General features: G+C 37.1%; 1 protein-coding gene across 1 annotated transcript in view; it reads left to right on the forward strand.

Annotated features, from left to right (window-relative positions):
• Positions 1–647: 647 nt before the first annotated feature.
• The window catches only part of LOC132140905 (LHFPL tetraspan subfamily member 7 protein-like), a 155,214-nt gene continuing 139,673 nt past the window's right edge, over positions 648–16,188 (forward strand). Inside the window, exon 1 of the mRNA XM_059549963.1 lies at positions 648–1,461. Coding sequence (XP_059405946.1) covers positions 1,231–1,461 — 231 coding nt within the window. The 5' untranslated portion in view covers positions 648–1,230. The remainder of the gene's footprint in view (positions 1,462–16,188) is intronic.

A 16,188-nucleotide genomic window follows, 5' to 3' on the forward strand; every position in this document is an offset into this window, starting at 1 on the left:
TTTGTTTGTAGTATGCACGTTTTTAAAACATATACTTTTCCATTCGATTATTATAATTCTTAATGAATCTTCCAGTATTCACTTTTTACGTATTTTAAAGCGTTGGAATTTGAAAGAAATTGCATTCACCTTCGCTCGCAAAAACATTGAAATATATTTTACAAATAATATATTATACAATGATTGAAATATAACTTTTCCTTCCCTCTCAGTATTTTTTTCATCACTGTCTCCCTTTAGGTGGTTTCTACTTAGTGAAATATATTGAGCATAACTAGAAATATATATATATATATATATATTATAGAAATTTCCAGGATGCTTTAACTATGTGAAGCTCAATATTTGTTTCCATTCTCATACACAAGTGAAAAGTCACCAGCAGTGGGCACTGTAAGACACGCTACACTTTCACACTTTTTAAACAAATATTTCAGAATGCTAAAACGAAAAAAACAACAACTATAAATAATACCGCATTTAATTGTTTGGGTTGCTGAATTATACTTATTCATCCTATATGTAATGTGCTTTTATCGGTGTATGTTGATGAGGTTAGGCAAGGGTACGAAACGAAACGCAGGGCATGAAAACTATAATGATGGTATGAGTTTATTACACGATTGAGGTTTTGAAAAAAAAGAAAAACAAATTTTCATGAATCAAAGACTCGTTTGAACACCTTGGCAGTGGCGGTGACGCCCACGTCCGTGTGACTGAGGCAGGCGTGCGGCGCGGCGCAGTAAGTTTGAGCTCTCACTCCTGCAGCGCGCGAGCTGCGTGTCAGAGCTGAGGAAGATGATGATGATGAGGATGCATGCGGGCTGTGAGTAACGCAAACAGAGCGGATTCAGATCTTACTACATAGTGAGCACCTGCTGGAGGCAGTTCTGAGAGCTTGAGCTCTGGGTGTGACGGTGGTCTTTTGTCCTCCAGCTGCTTTCCTCTCTGATGAATTAACTGGAGTATCCTCTCTATTGAACTGGATCGAGCTGGAATTACGTTTAATTGAAAAGTTAGGCGTGTGTATGCTCCGTGGTTCACTGGGGCATCCGTGTGTCCGCACACTCTCAGCGCATCGGTAACTCATGTGTTCCTGTGATTATTTGGTGCTCGTCGAATGTCACCCAGTGAGTGAGCGCGCTCCAGATGCACTCGCTGTTTGATCGCAATTGTTAAGGGCTGGGAATCGATCTGTCTCCGGTCTCGCTGCCCCACGCTGCTGTGAGGATGTTCAGCTGTGTCGGGTGTTTTTGGGTGCTTCTGTCCTCCGCCCTGGTCGCGATTTGCAGTTTTAGTTTCATCTCACCCGCTTGGATAGTGAAGGAGCATCTGAAAAACAAGGACTCCGTGAGTTTCGGGCTTCTGTGGCACTGCTCCGAGTCTCTGGATCATATGTACAGATGTTACACCTTTGGCGGGCTGGGCAAATTTCAAGAGATTCCTTCAAGCTCTTGGCAGGTAGGCTGGAAGTGGATATATGGTAAACGTGCATTAACACATAAACGTTTGAATGTATTAGATATAAAAATTGAGGATACCGCAACTTTAGAATAAAACGTAGCCAGACCTGCAGAATTATTACAGGATGGCTCCTACACCAGCCACATAGGGGAACTTTTCTGTCCTGGGCTTTGATTCTAAAGAACATTGTTTTGGTTAAATATTTCTAGAATAGATTGAAAATAGATTGAAACAGAAAGTTTATTTATTTATTTATAGTTATTACAGGTTCTGTCTTACTTTTGAAAAGTTGAAATGTAAGATTTTGATCATGGTCTCAATTCTGACATTTCCTTTATATAGTAAACTCATAAAAAGTGTTAACATCAATGCAATGCAACATTGCATTTTTAAACTAAACAATCTTGATATTTTCCCCATTGGTATTCAATCGATGAAAATTACTTTAGCATCATGCCAGCATTTTAGAGTCGAGTTTCTCTAAGAGGGTTTTGTGTTTCTTTTCTTTTCTTTTCTCTTCTTTTTCCTTTTTTTTTTTTTACATGACAAGAGTAACTTTAACCTGTCCGTATTTGAAAATCTACATCAGAAACTAAATTAATCTTTATACACTGGAAGTTATTTGATGCTTTTGTTAGCAACTCCAAGGCTTATCCAACCATCCTCTTGAAGGCAGTCTCAAAAAAGTGAAACAATTGTCATCATACATTCACACACAATATCAAGAATCCACATCATCAAGCCAAATTAGATTATACCTCTTGATTGGTTGGTCAAGTCTATATTCAGATCTTTATTCTTGGACATGTAATTACTGTTTTAACAAAGACAAAACCATAGTGTGAAGAAGTTTCCTTTTGAAAGATTTTCCTTTTGAATAATCAGCTTGATATTGCTTTATATACTTGTTTTGAAAAAAAAATGTATTGAGAAAGTAATATATATATCATATGGCATAGATGGCTCTTGGCACATTCTTTGTTTATGATGGGAAAGAAGAGCATTGCTTATCTCAGTGCAGGGCATAGTAGTTTTGCTCATTTGACATAGGTCTATTCTTAGCAGCAAAGTGCACCAAGCATTTTCAATAATTCAAAGCTCATAAAACAAGAGTTGAAATTGGACCATCCCAGTAAATGCTGATGAGTCGTACTGGTAAAAATGAAAACATAGTTACATAACCTGTTGAAATGTCCTTTTGCAGTTTACAACTTTGTAAAGGTAAAAAAATATCTGGTGTGTCTTAAAACTGGGTCACATGAAAAAGTCCGTGATCTGAGCTAAGGGGACTGTGTCAAATAAGGCTCGAGATTTCTGAAGGGGTTAGTCAAACACTGAGTGTTTTGCAGGCTTTATCGGACTGTCCTCACTAATGTTTGTAAATTCAGTGCTGATTTGTCCTTGGGGAATTGTTTTTGATTTGGAAATCCGGCTTTGTCACACTGTCAGGATATCGCAACAAACAAATTTAACAAAAGCCTTTTTAACAAAGTGCTTCACTTGTATTTGACCGTCCAATGTCATCAATCGTCAAATCAGTTTGACCTTAAAATATGTAGCATTTAGTAAGATTTGGCCCCTCACATTTACAGTTTTCCATGATAGAGATGATAAGGCTAAAGGTCACCTGGAGGAAAAGGCCCCTAGGATATAATTTTTTCCTGGCAACAAAAACACATGAGCTCTTTCTAAACACCTGTACTATTGAAACAGATTGTTTTGCATAAATGTTGATTTATTGTGATGGATGTGCAAAATGGGCTCATATTGACAGCTCCTCACAAAATGTAGATTTATGTGTGTATAACTAAAACTGTAGCTCTGTACAGTGTTAATTTTGTTAATTGAACAGAAAGTTCTGAAATATGTCAGAAAGAAAAGAGGACACCCATTCGCTAAATTGATATATATATATATATATAATATTTATTCTTTATAAATATAATTTTTTATTAAATATAGTAAGGAGGTGTTTAGACCTGTTGTATTCTATTCATGATTTCCAATAAGGATCAAATTTCTTAGGACAGTATCTTTAAAATAAATGTTCCAAAAATGGGTCTTTGCATGTCATAGAAGAACCATTTTTGGTTCGCCAAAGAATCTTTTAGTAAACATTTCTGAACAAACTTTTTGTGTGTGTGTGTGTGTGTGTGAAGAACATTTTCATAATCTAAAGAAGCTACTTCCACTATAATGAACATTTTGTAAAATGGAAAGATTCCATGGATGTTTAAGGCTCTTCAAGCAATCAAAGAATGAAAGGAATTCAAGAGTTTAAGGAATTAAGGAGTGTAAGGCAAAAGTTGTGTTGTCAGTAAACAACCCATAGAAAGAAAAGATCACAATTGAGATCTCTAATATCTCAGCTGATGCTCATACACAGCTAAAAGATAAATGCTGAGCAGTAAATGGAGATGTTTAACATAGATCTCAGCAAGGTCACCAACTGTGATCAGATTTATGTAAAAAGAGATTTTAAAATAAGCTCATGGGTTTTATTTCTTATATACAAATTATATAATGTTTTGAATGCTTTGCAAAGACTTTCCATTGACTTCAATTTTTTTTTAATTAAGCTATATCTCTACCCTTCCTCTAAAAATACATCTTACGCAATCCTCTTCATGGTATAAAATTTTAATTAGTACATTATTTTTTATCAGATGTCCCAGAAGAACATATATAAAGTCCATAGTAATGTAGTTTAGCATCTGTGTTGCCCTGTTTTCAAGAGACTTTTTCCATTTCAGATAATACAGAACAGAGTAGTCTTCCTCTTCCTAGTTCCATTAATACCCTAAATCTCTCCCTCTCCCTCTCTCTCTCTCTCTCTCTCTCTCTCTGTGTTTTCTCTGAAGCACAAGCAACCTTGTGTCTTATGATTTATGTATCAAAAATTAGCATTTGAAAGTAGATATTAATAAATTGCATTTCTTGGATTTGTAGAAGAATTTGAAGGGCGGAGGATAAAGATGTTCTGTCCATACTCAAGGCATTACAGAAGGAGAGAAAGGAATGGATTTGGGAGCTACGTTTGGCAGTGATGTGTGTATGGCTTCTGCTAAATGCTTTAGTACATAACTGAGTGTACACACTACACAGCTCTGACTGACGAATAATTTATTTATGAGCATTGTTAGCACTGCCATCTTTGTTGTTTTGGAGGTGAAGGCAGGGTTTGATCATGTTTCTGAGTAATATATTTGGGTGTTTGGTTGACTTCTGAATTAACCAATGGTGTGAGTTTGGAGCAACATTGTTTGTTTGGACCAAAGGCAGGATTGGGAGCCTCCTAAAAGCCTTTTTAGGAAAAATAGTAGTAATTATTAGGGCTGGGTTTTGACACAAATGTCATGATTCGAACTGATTCTCGTTCACAAGACTGCGGTTCTATTGTATTACCAATTTGATTTCATTCAACACTGATCATTTTGGATATATATGAGGTACAGTAGGGTTGGGTATCGATTGGGTTTTATTCGATACCGGTGCCATTTCGATAATTTTAAAACGGTAGATCTTTTGCTTTAGTATGTCAGTAGGAAATATCAGTTTACATTTCCAAACATTCATTTTGCCATTAATTTTAATAATAATCTAGTGAGGTTGTTGAATGCTCAAGCAGTCTGACAACAGACTGCCTAAGACAAAGACTTTTGCACAGCAGTGTATGTATAAAGTATGTATAATTAGATTAAGTTTATTTAAATTAGTGTAATTAAAGTATGTGTTCATATGTGTTAAGGGCTCGATTGTCGCTGGAGGAAACAGCTGTGGTGTGATGAGCGGTGAACGGAGCGAAAACTTTACAGTAGATGAGAAACCGACTGCTCCCTTGTTACCTTTTGTAAGCTGTATTTATGACAAAGAACTGCACAGATATTCTAACAATCTGTTGATAAACACACACCTTGTGTCCTCTGTTTGTGTTTGAGTCTGCTCGCGCTGCTCTGCTGCGGTCTGCAGATTGTAGAGTGCGCTGAAAGACGGGAAGGAGACAGGTCTGCCGCTGTTTTCAAATGAAATTTAAGAGGACAGACTCTGAGGCAATCGCGTATTTGGTTACAGTTTATGGAGATAAATGCTATAGCCCCACTAAAAAACCTAGCAAAGCTCATGCTTCATGTGTACGTTATTGACATTGCTCACCTAATTGTCTCTGCATATTAAATGTTAATTAACAGAAAATGATTTGATGATGAAGATCTGTTAAAGCTGTATGTGGCAATTATTGGGGTTCAAGCACCAATGTCTCATGTACAGTGGCGGCCAAAATGATTAAAACACTAGTATTTTCAACAGGTAAAAAATTGTATTTTGCTGTAGTGTGTCAGTAGGAAATATCAGTTTACATGTCCAAACATTCATTTTTGTGATTTTTGTTAGCACAAGGAGTCTGACAGCAACCAGTGCTCCACACAGAGATCTGATCTCATCATCATCATCAGTCTGTCTGGAATCACATGAAGAAACAGAACAAACGGAGACAGAATAAATCAAGAAGAACTGTGGCAATGTCTCCAAGATGCTTCAAGAAACCTACCTGCAAAGCTACCTGAAAAACAATGTGCATGTGCACAGGGCAAAAGCGGCTTTAAACGCAAAGGATGGTCATCCCAAATGTTGATTTAATTTAGTTAATAGAAGTAAGTTGATGAAGAAAATATATTTATGACATTTTTACACAAGTGCCTAAAACTTATAACAGTACTGTTGCTTTGCAGGTAGGTTTCTTGAAGAGTCTGGGAGACGTGACAGTTTTTCTGGATTTAGTCTGTCTCAGTTTGTTCTGTTTCTTATGTAATTCCAGACACATTACACTTTAAAGGGATAGCTCACACAAATATGAAACTTCTTTAATTTACTCTATCCCAAGCTTTTCCAATCTTGCATTAATTTCTTTCTTAATTAAGATCTTTTGAAGAATGTTGGTTACCAACAATCCCATCAGCCACTGACTTCCAGAAAATAATATGGAAGTTAATGGCTGTTGGGATGTTTGGTTACCTACATTCGCCATTATGTAAGTATTATTCTATGTATTAGGAGTGATAAATAATATTGTCTCTAAATTTTAATTAGACAGACAGCAATATATTCAGTCATGGCTGGTAGCAAATATTGTATGTTCTCAATATTATGAGGATATAAGCAAGGTAAAATTTAATAATCAATTAATGATCAGATTTCTTTGCAAACTGGTTATATTAAATTCTGCTTTCATTTGTCTTTCCCATTGATATAGATGGCTTGTATTTTAGAAACTGTACCCTTGGGGGAATAAAGAAGTTCTTGAAATTTGTCATGTTTCTTCAGAATTTCCTGTTGTCCATGTGTACCAAGTTTTGCCAAATTTGAACATTGTGTTCAAAAGATATAGGCCAGTTAGTCATTATGGGCCACACCCATAAATATATATTTCCATGATATGAAATGTTATTCTGAGATGCTTTACTGGCTCAATCACATAAGATATCATGCAATTAGCACTGGCTTATCACTATCTTTTTCCTCTTGCTTCTCCACTCAGATTTGCTGACAGAGGCTGTTGTCATGCATGAATGGCTGCCTCTCTCAGGTTTGGGTGGTCTCATGTTAAGTGTTGTGCGGCCCACTCGGCCATCAAGCAATAAATACAGTACTTTTTCATCATGCCGCCACAGTCCTGCCTCAACTCACTGATGTGCAGATTATTCTATTTATTTTAAGACCCCCACCGTCACATGTTTCCCATATACAGACAAACACTCATGTTTCTCAGCATGCCCAGTGACCTTCTCTGTAGAAGGCAAAGGCTCATGGGGCTTGTGTTTAGGCTCACAGCATAACATTTTTTTGGAGTTTCGTAACTAATGGTACGTACTGCAGGTTTTGAAGAGGTAATAGAACGTTTGGTGGTAAACTAAGTACTATAACTAACAATGCATTATATAGAGCTGTAGCTGTCCTAAGTCACAAAACAAAGTCTTGTTTATGTTCTAACTCTAGCTTTTTGCATTTGAAAACAAGTCTGTAACCATGTCTTAAACAATGGGACCAATTCGTTTTTTTCTCATTGGGAAGTAGGCATTTTGAACTATTTGACAATATATTAAAATACATTCACACTTATATGCCTAATATATGTTGAAAACAAAAAAAATTTCTTTTCTCATCACAACCAGTTTGTAATTACATGAGACACATAAATGATGCCATATTTTCGATTCTAAATGGCAAAATATAAGAAAAATTATGAGTAGTTTGCATCACTATATTACTGTCAGTGATTTAACATTTCTTACATAAAATAATTATCATATATTAAATGTTTCACCTATTTAATCTTATTTCACTCTCTTCCAATGTAAAAATTTACACTTTGTGCTAAAATTTGCACTCTGCTTCTTTGAACCGTAAACGTGCCTACTTGGCCATCTCAATCATTTTGACTTTGATTAGCGCTATAGGACCACTGACACAGACCAGCCTAAAAGTGGGGAGACTAGTCCTCTTCAATGTCTATAGTGAATACAACCATGCTTCCCAATTGTATTTAGGCTTGAAAATGTATTACAATTATATTCATATTTTAACATTATCTTGATGAACAAAATGTGTAGGAATCATAAAACGTTGTTGATGATAGAACTGCAAATATGTGTTTCTATTCTCAGATCTTAGTTCTTTCAGTACATTTTTCACAGTTAAATCTGCAAAACCTTAACCCAGTGGCCACATAGTTCATCTTGTGAAAATACCCTCTCATGTTTTTGTGCTGCATTATTGAGACATGTTCTTAGTCTCCAGTCAGAGACTCTGTGTTTGTATTCTTGCTTCAGACCCTGTTGTTTTGTGGTTGATTTTTTGTGATTCTCTTTGCTTCCATCATCTCCATGTTTCAAAGCCCCCATGGGCCAAAGAGCACAGTCATGACTGGGATTTTACTGCCAGCTTACGACTGCCGCGCACAAACAAAAACCAAACACAACTAAAATCCAGGCCTGGTCCTCTCTCCTCCTTAACTGTCATTGCTCCTGTTTTATATCCTTCCATCTCCTCCGTGGGACTCGAGGCCGGTGGGTCGAGCAGGTATCGCTCATTTCCAATCACTCCACCGGCCTCGCTCTGTTCCCACAGCTCTCGACCCGCCCCACTCGCCACAATCTTAAAACCACTAGTATGAGTTTGATATGTAAAAAAGGGGTTGCTTAAATCAAACCAATGTGTTTTGGTTGTAAAAAAAAAAAAGAAAAAAGAGAAGAAAACAAAAGGGACATTTTTTTGTGTGTGTGTGTGTTCATCTAAAATGTGGTCTTTTATTACCATGATTTGATGGCAGGCTAAATCCAGTTGGTCTTTTTCATCATCATGGTTGGATGCCTTGATGCCTTAAAGTGAGAAGACCCATAATCACTAATAGAGCTTCTTTCCATCAGTATCCAAGTCCTCTTGGGCACAAGTGTGCTGTTGACAGGCCGAGTTATTTGTTCTTGTTGAGGAAGTCATTCTGCCCTGGGCTACAGTGGATGGACAGCAATGAATGAGCTTTAAGAGCGGGGTGTAGAGGAAGTAATGCTTGCCAACCGGTAAAGTCTCACTCAAACTGTTAGATGTGACAGAACGGTAAGGAAGTTAATATTGAAAGTTGGACTTATATTAAAGCTATTTTGTCTTCACTAGGGCAGTTAGGGTTTTTCCTAAAATCTTGAACCCTGAGTGATAGAATTAACTGGGTAACTCATTCTGCATAGTTTGTGCTACAGACACTTTTGATTTTTTTATATTGTATTTTTCCTGGTATGTGAAAAAATAGGACAAAAGGAAGATAAAACATCACTGTAACTATAGGCTAAAGTCTTAATAATAGTTCTAATTCTATTTCTGATTTTGAAGTGAGCATCCAGTGAACACTCTATCCCATGTGGCCAGAGGATAGCGAATAGCAGTAAAGCGATAACCAACTGACAGTAGTAGGTCACATGACAATGACAACTTTTAGGCATTTCTGAATTGCATTTATACCTCACACATCCATACCATATACAACATACTTTTTAATGGTCCAAAAGTAATTATTCAAAAAAAGTACCAATTTAAAGGGTATGCGATTTTTGCTGAGTATGCGATTATCACCGACAGCATCTTCTATGCAAATCTTCCCACATCGTGACGTAGACATGTGTGGGTGTGTTAGAACGAGCCATTTTTGGAGGGTGTGGTTGACTCTTAACTTTAATAAAGAATATTTCTTTGTGTTCGAGACTTTAGTCTTTGCAACTTTACAGATCTTCTTTATGCATCAAGAGCTTAAAACACTCCAAAGAGAAAGGAAAATTGAAATATCATCATACTGTATGACCCCTTTAACATCAGCATTGCGTGAATATGTGTATTCACATGTAGATTAAAATTTCTGTACGGTCTAATCTCTAATTGTCATACTATGCGGATTTCATATTCAAAAATTATTTTAACCCAAAAAGAAAATTATTCTTTCTTTGAACTGGTTGTCTTTAAAATACAAATCTTGTGTAATTCCATTTAAAACCGGAATGTAATTTAATTTTGTAAATTTCGTAAACATAATTCTTTCTGGATTACAATCCTCCATCAAAATAAATGTAATTATTCTAGCTGCTGTGAGAAAAGGCTTTGAACGATCTGCCACCTGTAGGATCCTCAAATGCGATACAGCCTATAAGCCGGGACAGCTTGTTTAGAGAAGTGATGTAATGATGCAGCAGCATACTCGAATTTTTCGCCCATTTTTAACCCAAAAAATAAACAGAAAAAGAAAATAAAGGGGCAGCCTCTCACGGACGACTGCACAGAAAAACAAAATAAGAACAAAACAAACATCCAGGCCTGGTCCTCTATGGTCTTGCAGTGTCATCACTCCTCCTTTTATACTTCCAGAGCTCGTCCGTGGGACTCGAGACCGGTGAGTGTCGCTAATTATGACTTACACCACCGGCATCGCTCCGCCCCACTCCACTTGCCACAATGTGATTGCTAGTAGATTACATGTAAAGGAACTGTCATCCTGAGCCAGGAACTAGATGTATTAATTGTTGCTGTTATTATTATTTATTGTTTTATTTAAGTTTAGTTTAATACATTTTCTACAGACCCCTAGTCTCTGGACCCCAGTTTAAAACCCTCTTATTTAAAATTCTATAAATGTAATGCGCTAGGGGATGGGCTCACAGTTCACAGAATAGCTCACACTTTCCATCTGCTCTCAAACATCACACATGCTGTGACTCTTTTTTTCCTGTAGGTCCTTGTAGTCTGTATCTTGAGAAGGCAGCAGTAATTTCCTGCATCTGAACCTGTTAAGGGTTCTCAGCCCCTGGAACCAAACCACCGAAGCTGCGAGTTTTATCATGGCCGCCACATTGCTGTCTAATGAAATGATGGATGAGGCCTAGTTTCTCTCTCTCCATCTTTCACTCTGCCTCTCTCTTCCTCTCAGTGCAGGAATGAGAGAGAGTGTGCACAAAGCAGGGCAGAAGCATGGCAGTCCCAGCAGAGAGAACCCACATATTAAACTGGCACAGGGGCCAGCGGATCAGCTGTCAGGCTGAGAGATATACAACACCCCGACTCCATGCATTTATACTGAGAGCAGAGCAGCATAAGAGGAGGAAGCTTTCAGATCGAAGTCAGTACATGACCCAAGGTTTTTCTCACTGCAGATTTACAGCATCATAGTTAGAGTTCTCCTTCTTTATCTGTACAGTTCTGCACATAAGTTTACATAGTCCTTGAACAATCTGTAATGTCTGTTCTGTATTAAAATAAAAACGTTTTAGTACTTAATAAAAAATATAAAAACGTATACAAAATATGAAACAAAATCTAACTGCAGTTTTTAGTTATTTATTTTTTACATTTTGGAGTTTCCTTAAGGAATATGTAAATTGATGCGCAGAACTGGATGGCTCTCTTGTTCTTTTCAGGACATTCAGTGAATCAACAAACCTTCTGACTAACGGAAATATCCTCCTATTGTGTGTGATGGTCGCTTGCAGGTAAGAGATGTATTAGAGTTATTTTTGTGGAACAGGACTCTGGGGAGAAGTTACCTCCAAATCAGATCAAGCCCAGAGAGGATGGGGAAGCAAATTAGTGTCATTCCTATTAATTCACTTTTTTCCTTCAGCCCTGTTTACAGCTTGTATTAACATCCATCTTTGGTGATTCAATCACAAGATCCGGAAAGACATTTGTCTTCTCCAATATGTATACCTTTTTTTGCAAGAAGTCTTTTATGCTCACCAACTTTGCATTTATTTGATTAAAATACAGTAAATACAGTAATATTGTGAAATATTATTCAAATGATTACAAATACAAAAATGTAATATAGTCCTGTGATGGCAAAGCTGAATTTCAAGCAAAAATTTCTATCATGTTGAAAACAGTTATGCCGCTTAAAGGGTTAATTCACCCAAAAATGAAAATTCTGTCATAAATTACTCACCCTCATGTTGTTCCAAACCCATAAGACCTCCGTTCATCTTCGGAACACAAATTAAGATCTTTTTGATGAAATCTGAGAGCTTTCTGACTAGTGTTAATTTAGTCAGATATTTTCATTTTAGTCTTAGTCCAGGGCTAAAATGTCCTTATTAATTTTTATCATATTTAGTCAACCTTATCGTATTTATTTTTAGCCAAGTTTTAGTGGACTAAAAGTCTCAACATTTTAGTCTAGTTTTACTCAATGAAAACTTGACATTTTAGCAACTACCTCCTCTCCTAGGTTCACGAAACAGTCGTCCATAAAATGCGTTGCTGTTCTGTTGTAATTAATCTTAAAGATTCCTAAATGCATCTACTTTTTACCAAATAAAGTGCTTTTGCTGTCTCCTAGATACACACAGCATCTCCCTTACATAACTGAGGTTACTGAGACCATGCCTTCTTTCTTCGCGTAAACATTTGGGCGGCATTATGCAAATATTTCCACATAGTGACGTAGACGTGGGGGAATGTTTGAACGAGCTGTTTTAGGGGAGCGTGGCAGAGTCTTAACTTTTATAAAGAATATCTCTTTGGATTTGAGACTTTAGTCTTTGCAACTTTACAGATCTTCTTTATGCACTTTAAGCTTCTTTAAGCTTCTTTAGCTTGTAACACTCCAAAGAGAAAGGAAAAATTGAAATCGTATCATAAGAGCCCTTTAAAATAACAGCGATTAAGTGTATTTATTCAGTGATCAAAATCACAAACAATATAGTGAGATCTCATGACAGAACACAGACCGTCTGAGTGACACTTTCATTTAGATCGCTGAACTCCAGCTTGTTTGTTTTTCAAATCATCTGTGACGGCGCATCCGCAATGAGGAGTGAGTGCATGTGCTTGGTTGCTAGATTGCTTAAAATAAGCAAAACACTCCGGCCTGATTTGGGGATATGAACTCTTGATATCTGACAACCCCGCTCATGAGAGCTTGCGTCGTAGAGGCATGTAGTGCAGTCTGCAATAACATTTTGAATGAGTCAATCTTTTGTTCGATATCTGGCTCGGCTCGGTGTTCATCTTCAGTTCTCTCTTCACAGCAGTTCAGTCAGTGTACTGTTGAGTACATGAATTACTCCGGGATATTGGTTTGTTTTAACACAGAGGGAGTGTCAGCCACATTAAAAAAAGTTAACAGCCTAAGTCATTTGCAGATTAATGTGACGTGACATATGGCCAAGTATGGTGACCCATACTCAGAATTCGTGCTCTGCTTTTAACCCATCCAAAGTGCACACACACACAGCAGTGAACAGACACACACTGTGAACACACACCTGGAGCAGTGGGCAGCCATTTATGCTGCGGCACCCGGGGAGCAGTTGGGGGTTTCGGTGCCTTGCTCAAGGGCACCTAAGTCGTGGTATTGAAGGTGGAGAGAGAACTGTACATGCACTCCCCCCACCTACAATTCCTGCCGGCCCGAGACTCGAACTCACAACCCTTTGATTGCGAGTCCAACTCTCTAACCATTAGGCCACGACTTCCACATAATGTCTTATGGGTTTGGAACAACATGAGGGTAAGTTATTAATGACATAATTTTGATTATTGGGTGAACTCAGATCAGAGAGTTCTCAGATTTCATCAAAAATATTAATTTGTGTTCCAAAGATTAACGAAGGTTTGGAATGAGTTGAGAGTGAGGAATTAATAATAGAATTTTAATTTTTGGGTGAACTAATCCCCTTTTTGTGGAAACCATGAGACATTATTTGATGAATAAAAAGTAAAAAAAAACCTTTTGATTAATTTAAAAAAAACTTGAGTTTTAGTTTCACAGCTATGACAGCCTTAAATAAACATGTCAATTATGAGAATTAAGGTCTTTGACTGCTTATTAGGTCAGAGCTGTTCTCTCCATGAATGCCTTCTACATTGACCTCACCATCTCAAGGCTTTGTTACCTCAGGAACTCAAGGGCAACTTTTTGAGCAATTTTGCCAGGCAACTTTTTTTTTAACAATGTTTTTTTGGGCACTTTTCGACTGAGAATGGGTAACAACTTTCTATGTGGATACTTTATATTCGTCGTGGGCCCTGTGTCTCAGCTTGGTTGCCCATTGATTTCAACATTAACAAAAGTTGCCCGGCAACATTGACTCAAAACGTTGCCCGTGTATCATCAGCCTAATTGTAGCAAAAGCATCTGAATGCAATAAAGAGCAACAGAAGAGTGACATTGTGAGCTCAGCGTTTGATGGGATTTAATCTGGCTGTGGTTTATTGATAATACACGGCACATATTAAAATGAGTTTGGATTCCTTTGGGAGCTGCAGTGAGAGGATTGTGGATGAGAGAGCTCAGCGTCAGCATCTGTGGCAGAGATATGGCGACAGTTTGGATAGCATGGCATGCTGGCATGATAGATAACAGTAAATAATAGAGACTTTGTTCTCACAATAGTGTTGAGAAACTGTGATCAGAGTCCTGGTTGCCACATAAAAATTTCATAAACAGGAAATAAAGTATTTTTGAGTGCAAAAGTATAGGCAGTTTAATCTTACACGCTGCAGAATTGATTGCAAATCTGTCCATCCATCCATCAATCCACTTTAAAATTGTGAATCCACCTATGCAATCATTGAAAACAGGAATGTGAGTCCATTTATCCTTTTATCAATCCATCCATCCACTTGAGAATACAAATCTATCAATCCATCCATTTGTCCACTACAGAATAGCAAATTAAAATCCAATCAACCAAAGTCTTGACATTTGAAGTCTAGACAAAATCTTGACATTTCTAATTAAAATTACAGTAACTTATTTATTTCTATTTAAATTATTTTTCAGTTAATTAAAACTTTGCTTTTTACATTCAAATAGCAAATCATGTTTCCTGCCTCAATTCAGATTCAGTGTAAATTCAGGAAAGACTATTTTGGTTCAGTTCTGAATCTCTCCGAGTAAGGAATCATTGGTTTCCAGGCCTAACCTCAAACATTATGTGAGAAACCCCAAACTGTTATAAAATGGTTTTAATTCAGACATTGATCAGAGCTCATCTGTTTAGGTTTTTCGCAGCGCAAGGCTAATCACAGTCCTGTCTGTCTGATTTGGAATTTTCTAGCAGACAGACCAGCCTGAAAGCAATTTGGCTTTTAGGTGAAGTACAAAAGCTTCAGTATTTGTCATAGTGTTTGAATTCATTGGGCATGGGATTTTAGATTTGTTTTTCCTGGCTTTAGTTTAGGAAAATGCTATAGAATGGTATTTGAAATGGTATCAGATGCTTTTGAAAAAACAGCTGCTTGGACAGTTGAGTGAACTGTGATGGATTGAGATGCCAGCCTGGGATTGGATTAAGAGGGATTAACAACATTAGCAGTGCATGGACTAAGAGGGAATTGTGGGTGATGTTATGCAGTCATAATAAAACAACATTCATAATCCATTGTATTTCTGTAGAAAAGTGCTATTCAATTAAAACCAAAAGTTGAAAAAATAGTTTTTGCATATTGACAGCTCATAGTGACTAGAGCTTCAAATATACCTAAAAAGTGTTTCTACATTGCTTAACACTGCAGAAATCTTTTGTAAATAGAAACCTATGACTGGTGAAGATAATCATATATAAAGCCCCACCCCACAAGTTGACAGATTGGTTACATGTTTGTGAAGATGGGAAATGAGGGCAGTTTCAGACCACACTTTTGAGATTGGGCCTGTCCAAATACCCACATTTGCATTTTTTGCACTTGGTCACTTGTCTACTTGCATGATGTTTTTTTTTACATTTTTTCCACTATTGTTCAAGTAAGTGTGATGACCACAAATCTAGAACTTTTCATTACCAAATGGGACACACTTAGGCTAAAGATACATGGGGCACTTTATGAGCAATGTTGCTAGACAACTTTCGTTAATGGTGCCGTCAGCAGGCAACCAACCAGGTAAAGCACAGGGCCGATATAAAGTGTTCAGATAAAAATTTGTTAGAAATTGCCCAAACAACACTGCTCGAAAAAAGTTGCATAACAAAATTTCACAAAAAGTTGCCCCGTTTATCATTAGCCTTATACTGTTTGCACTTGGTCACTTAATGTGTTTTTAGTGAAGGGATATCTACCTAATTTGTTAAAATGGTTCCATTTAAACTTGGCCACTTAAATATGTCTTGGCAAAACGGATATAAATCCGATCTTTAAATCCCACGCTATAGGCAAATTTAACGTTCACCTCAACAAGAAACAGATATGTGCTGC

The sequence above is a fragment of the Carassius carassius genome, chromosome 5, assembly GCF_963082965.1.
Source record: "Carassius carassius chromosome 5, fCarCar2.1, whole genome shotgun sequence".
NCBI lineage: Eukaryota > Metazoa > Chordata > Actinopteri > Cypriniformes > Cyprinidae > Carassius > Carassius carassius.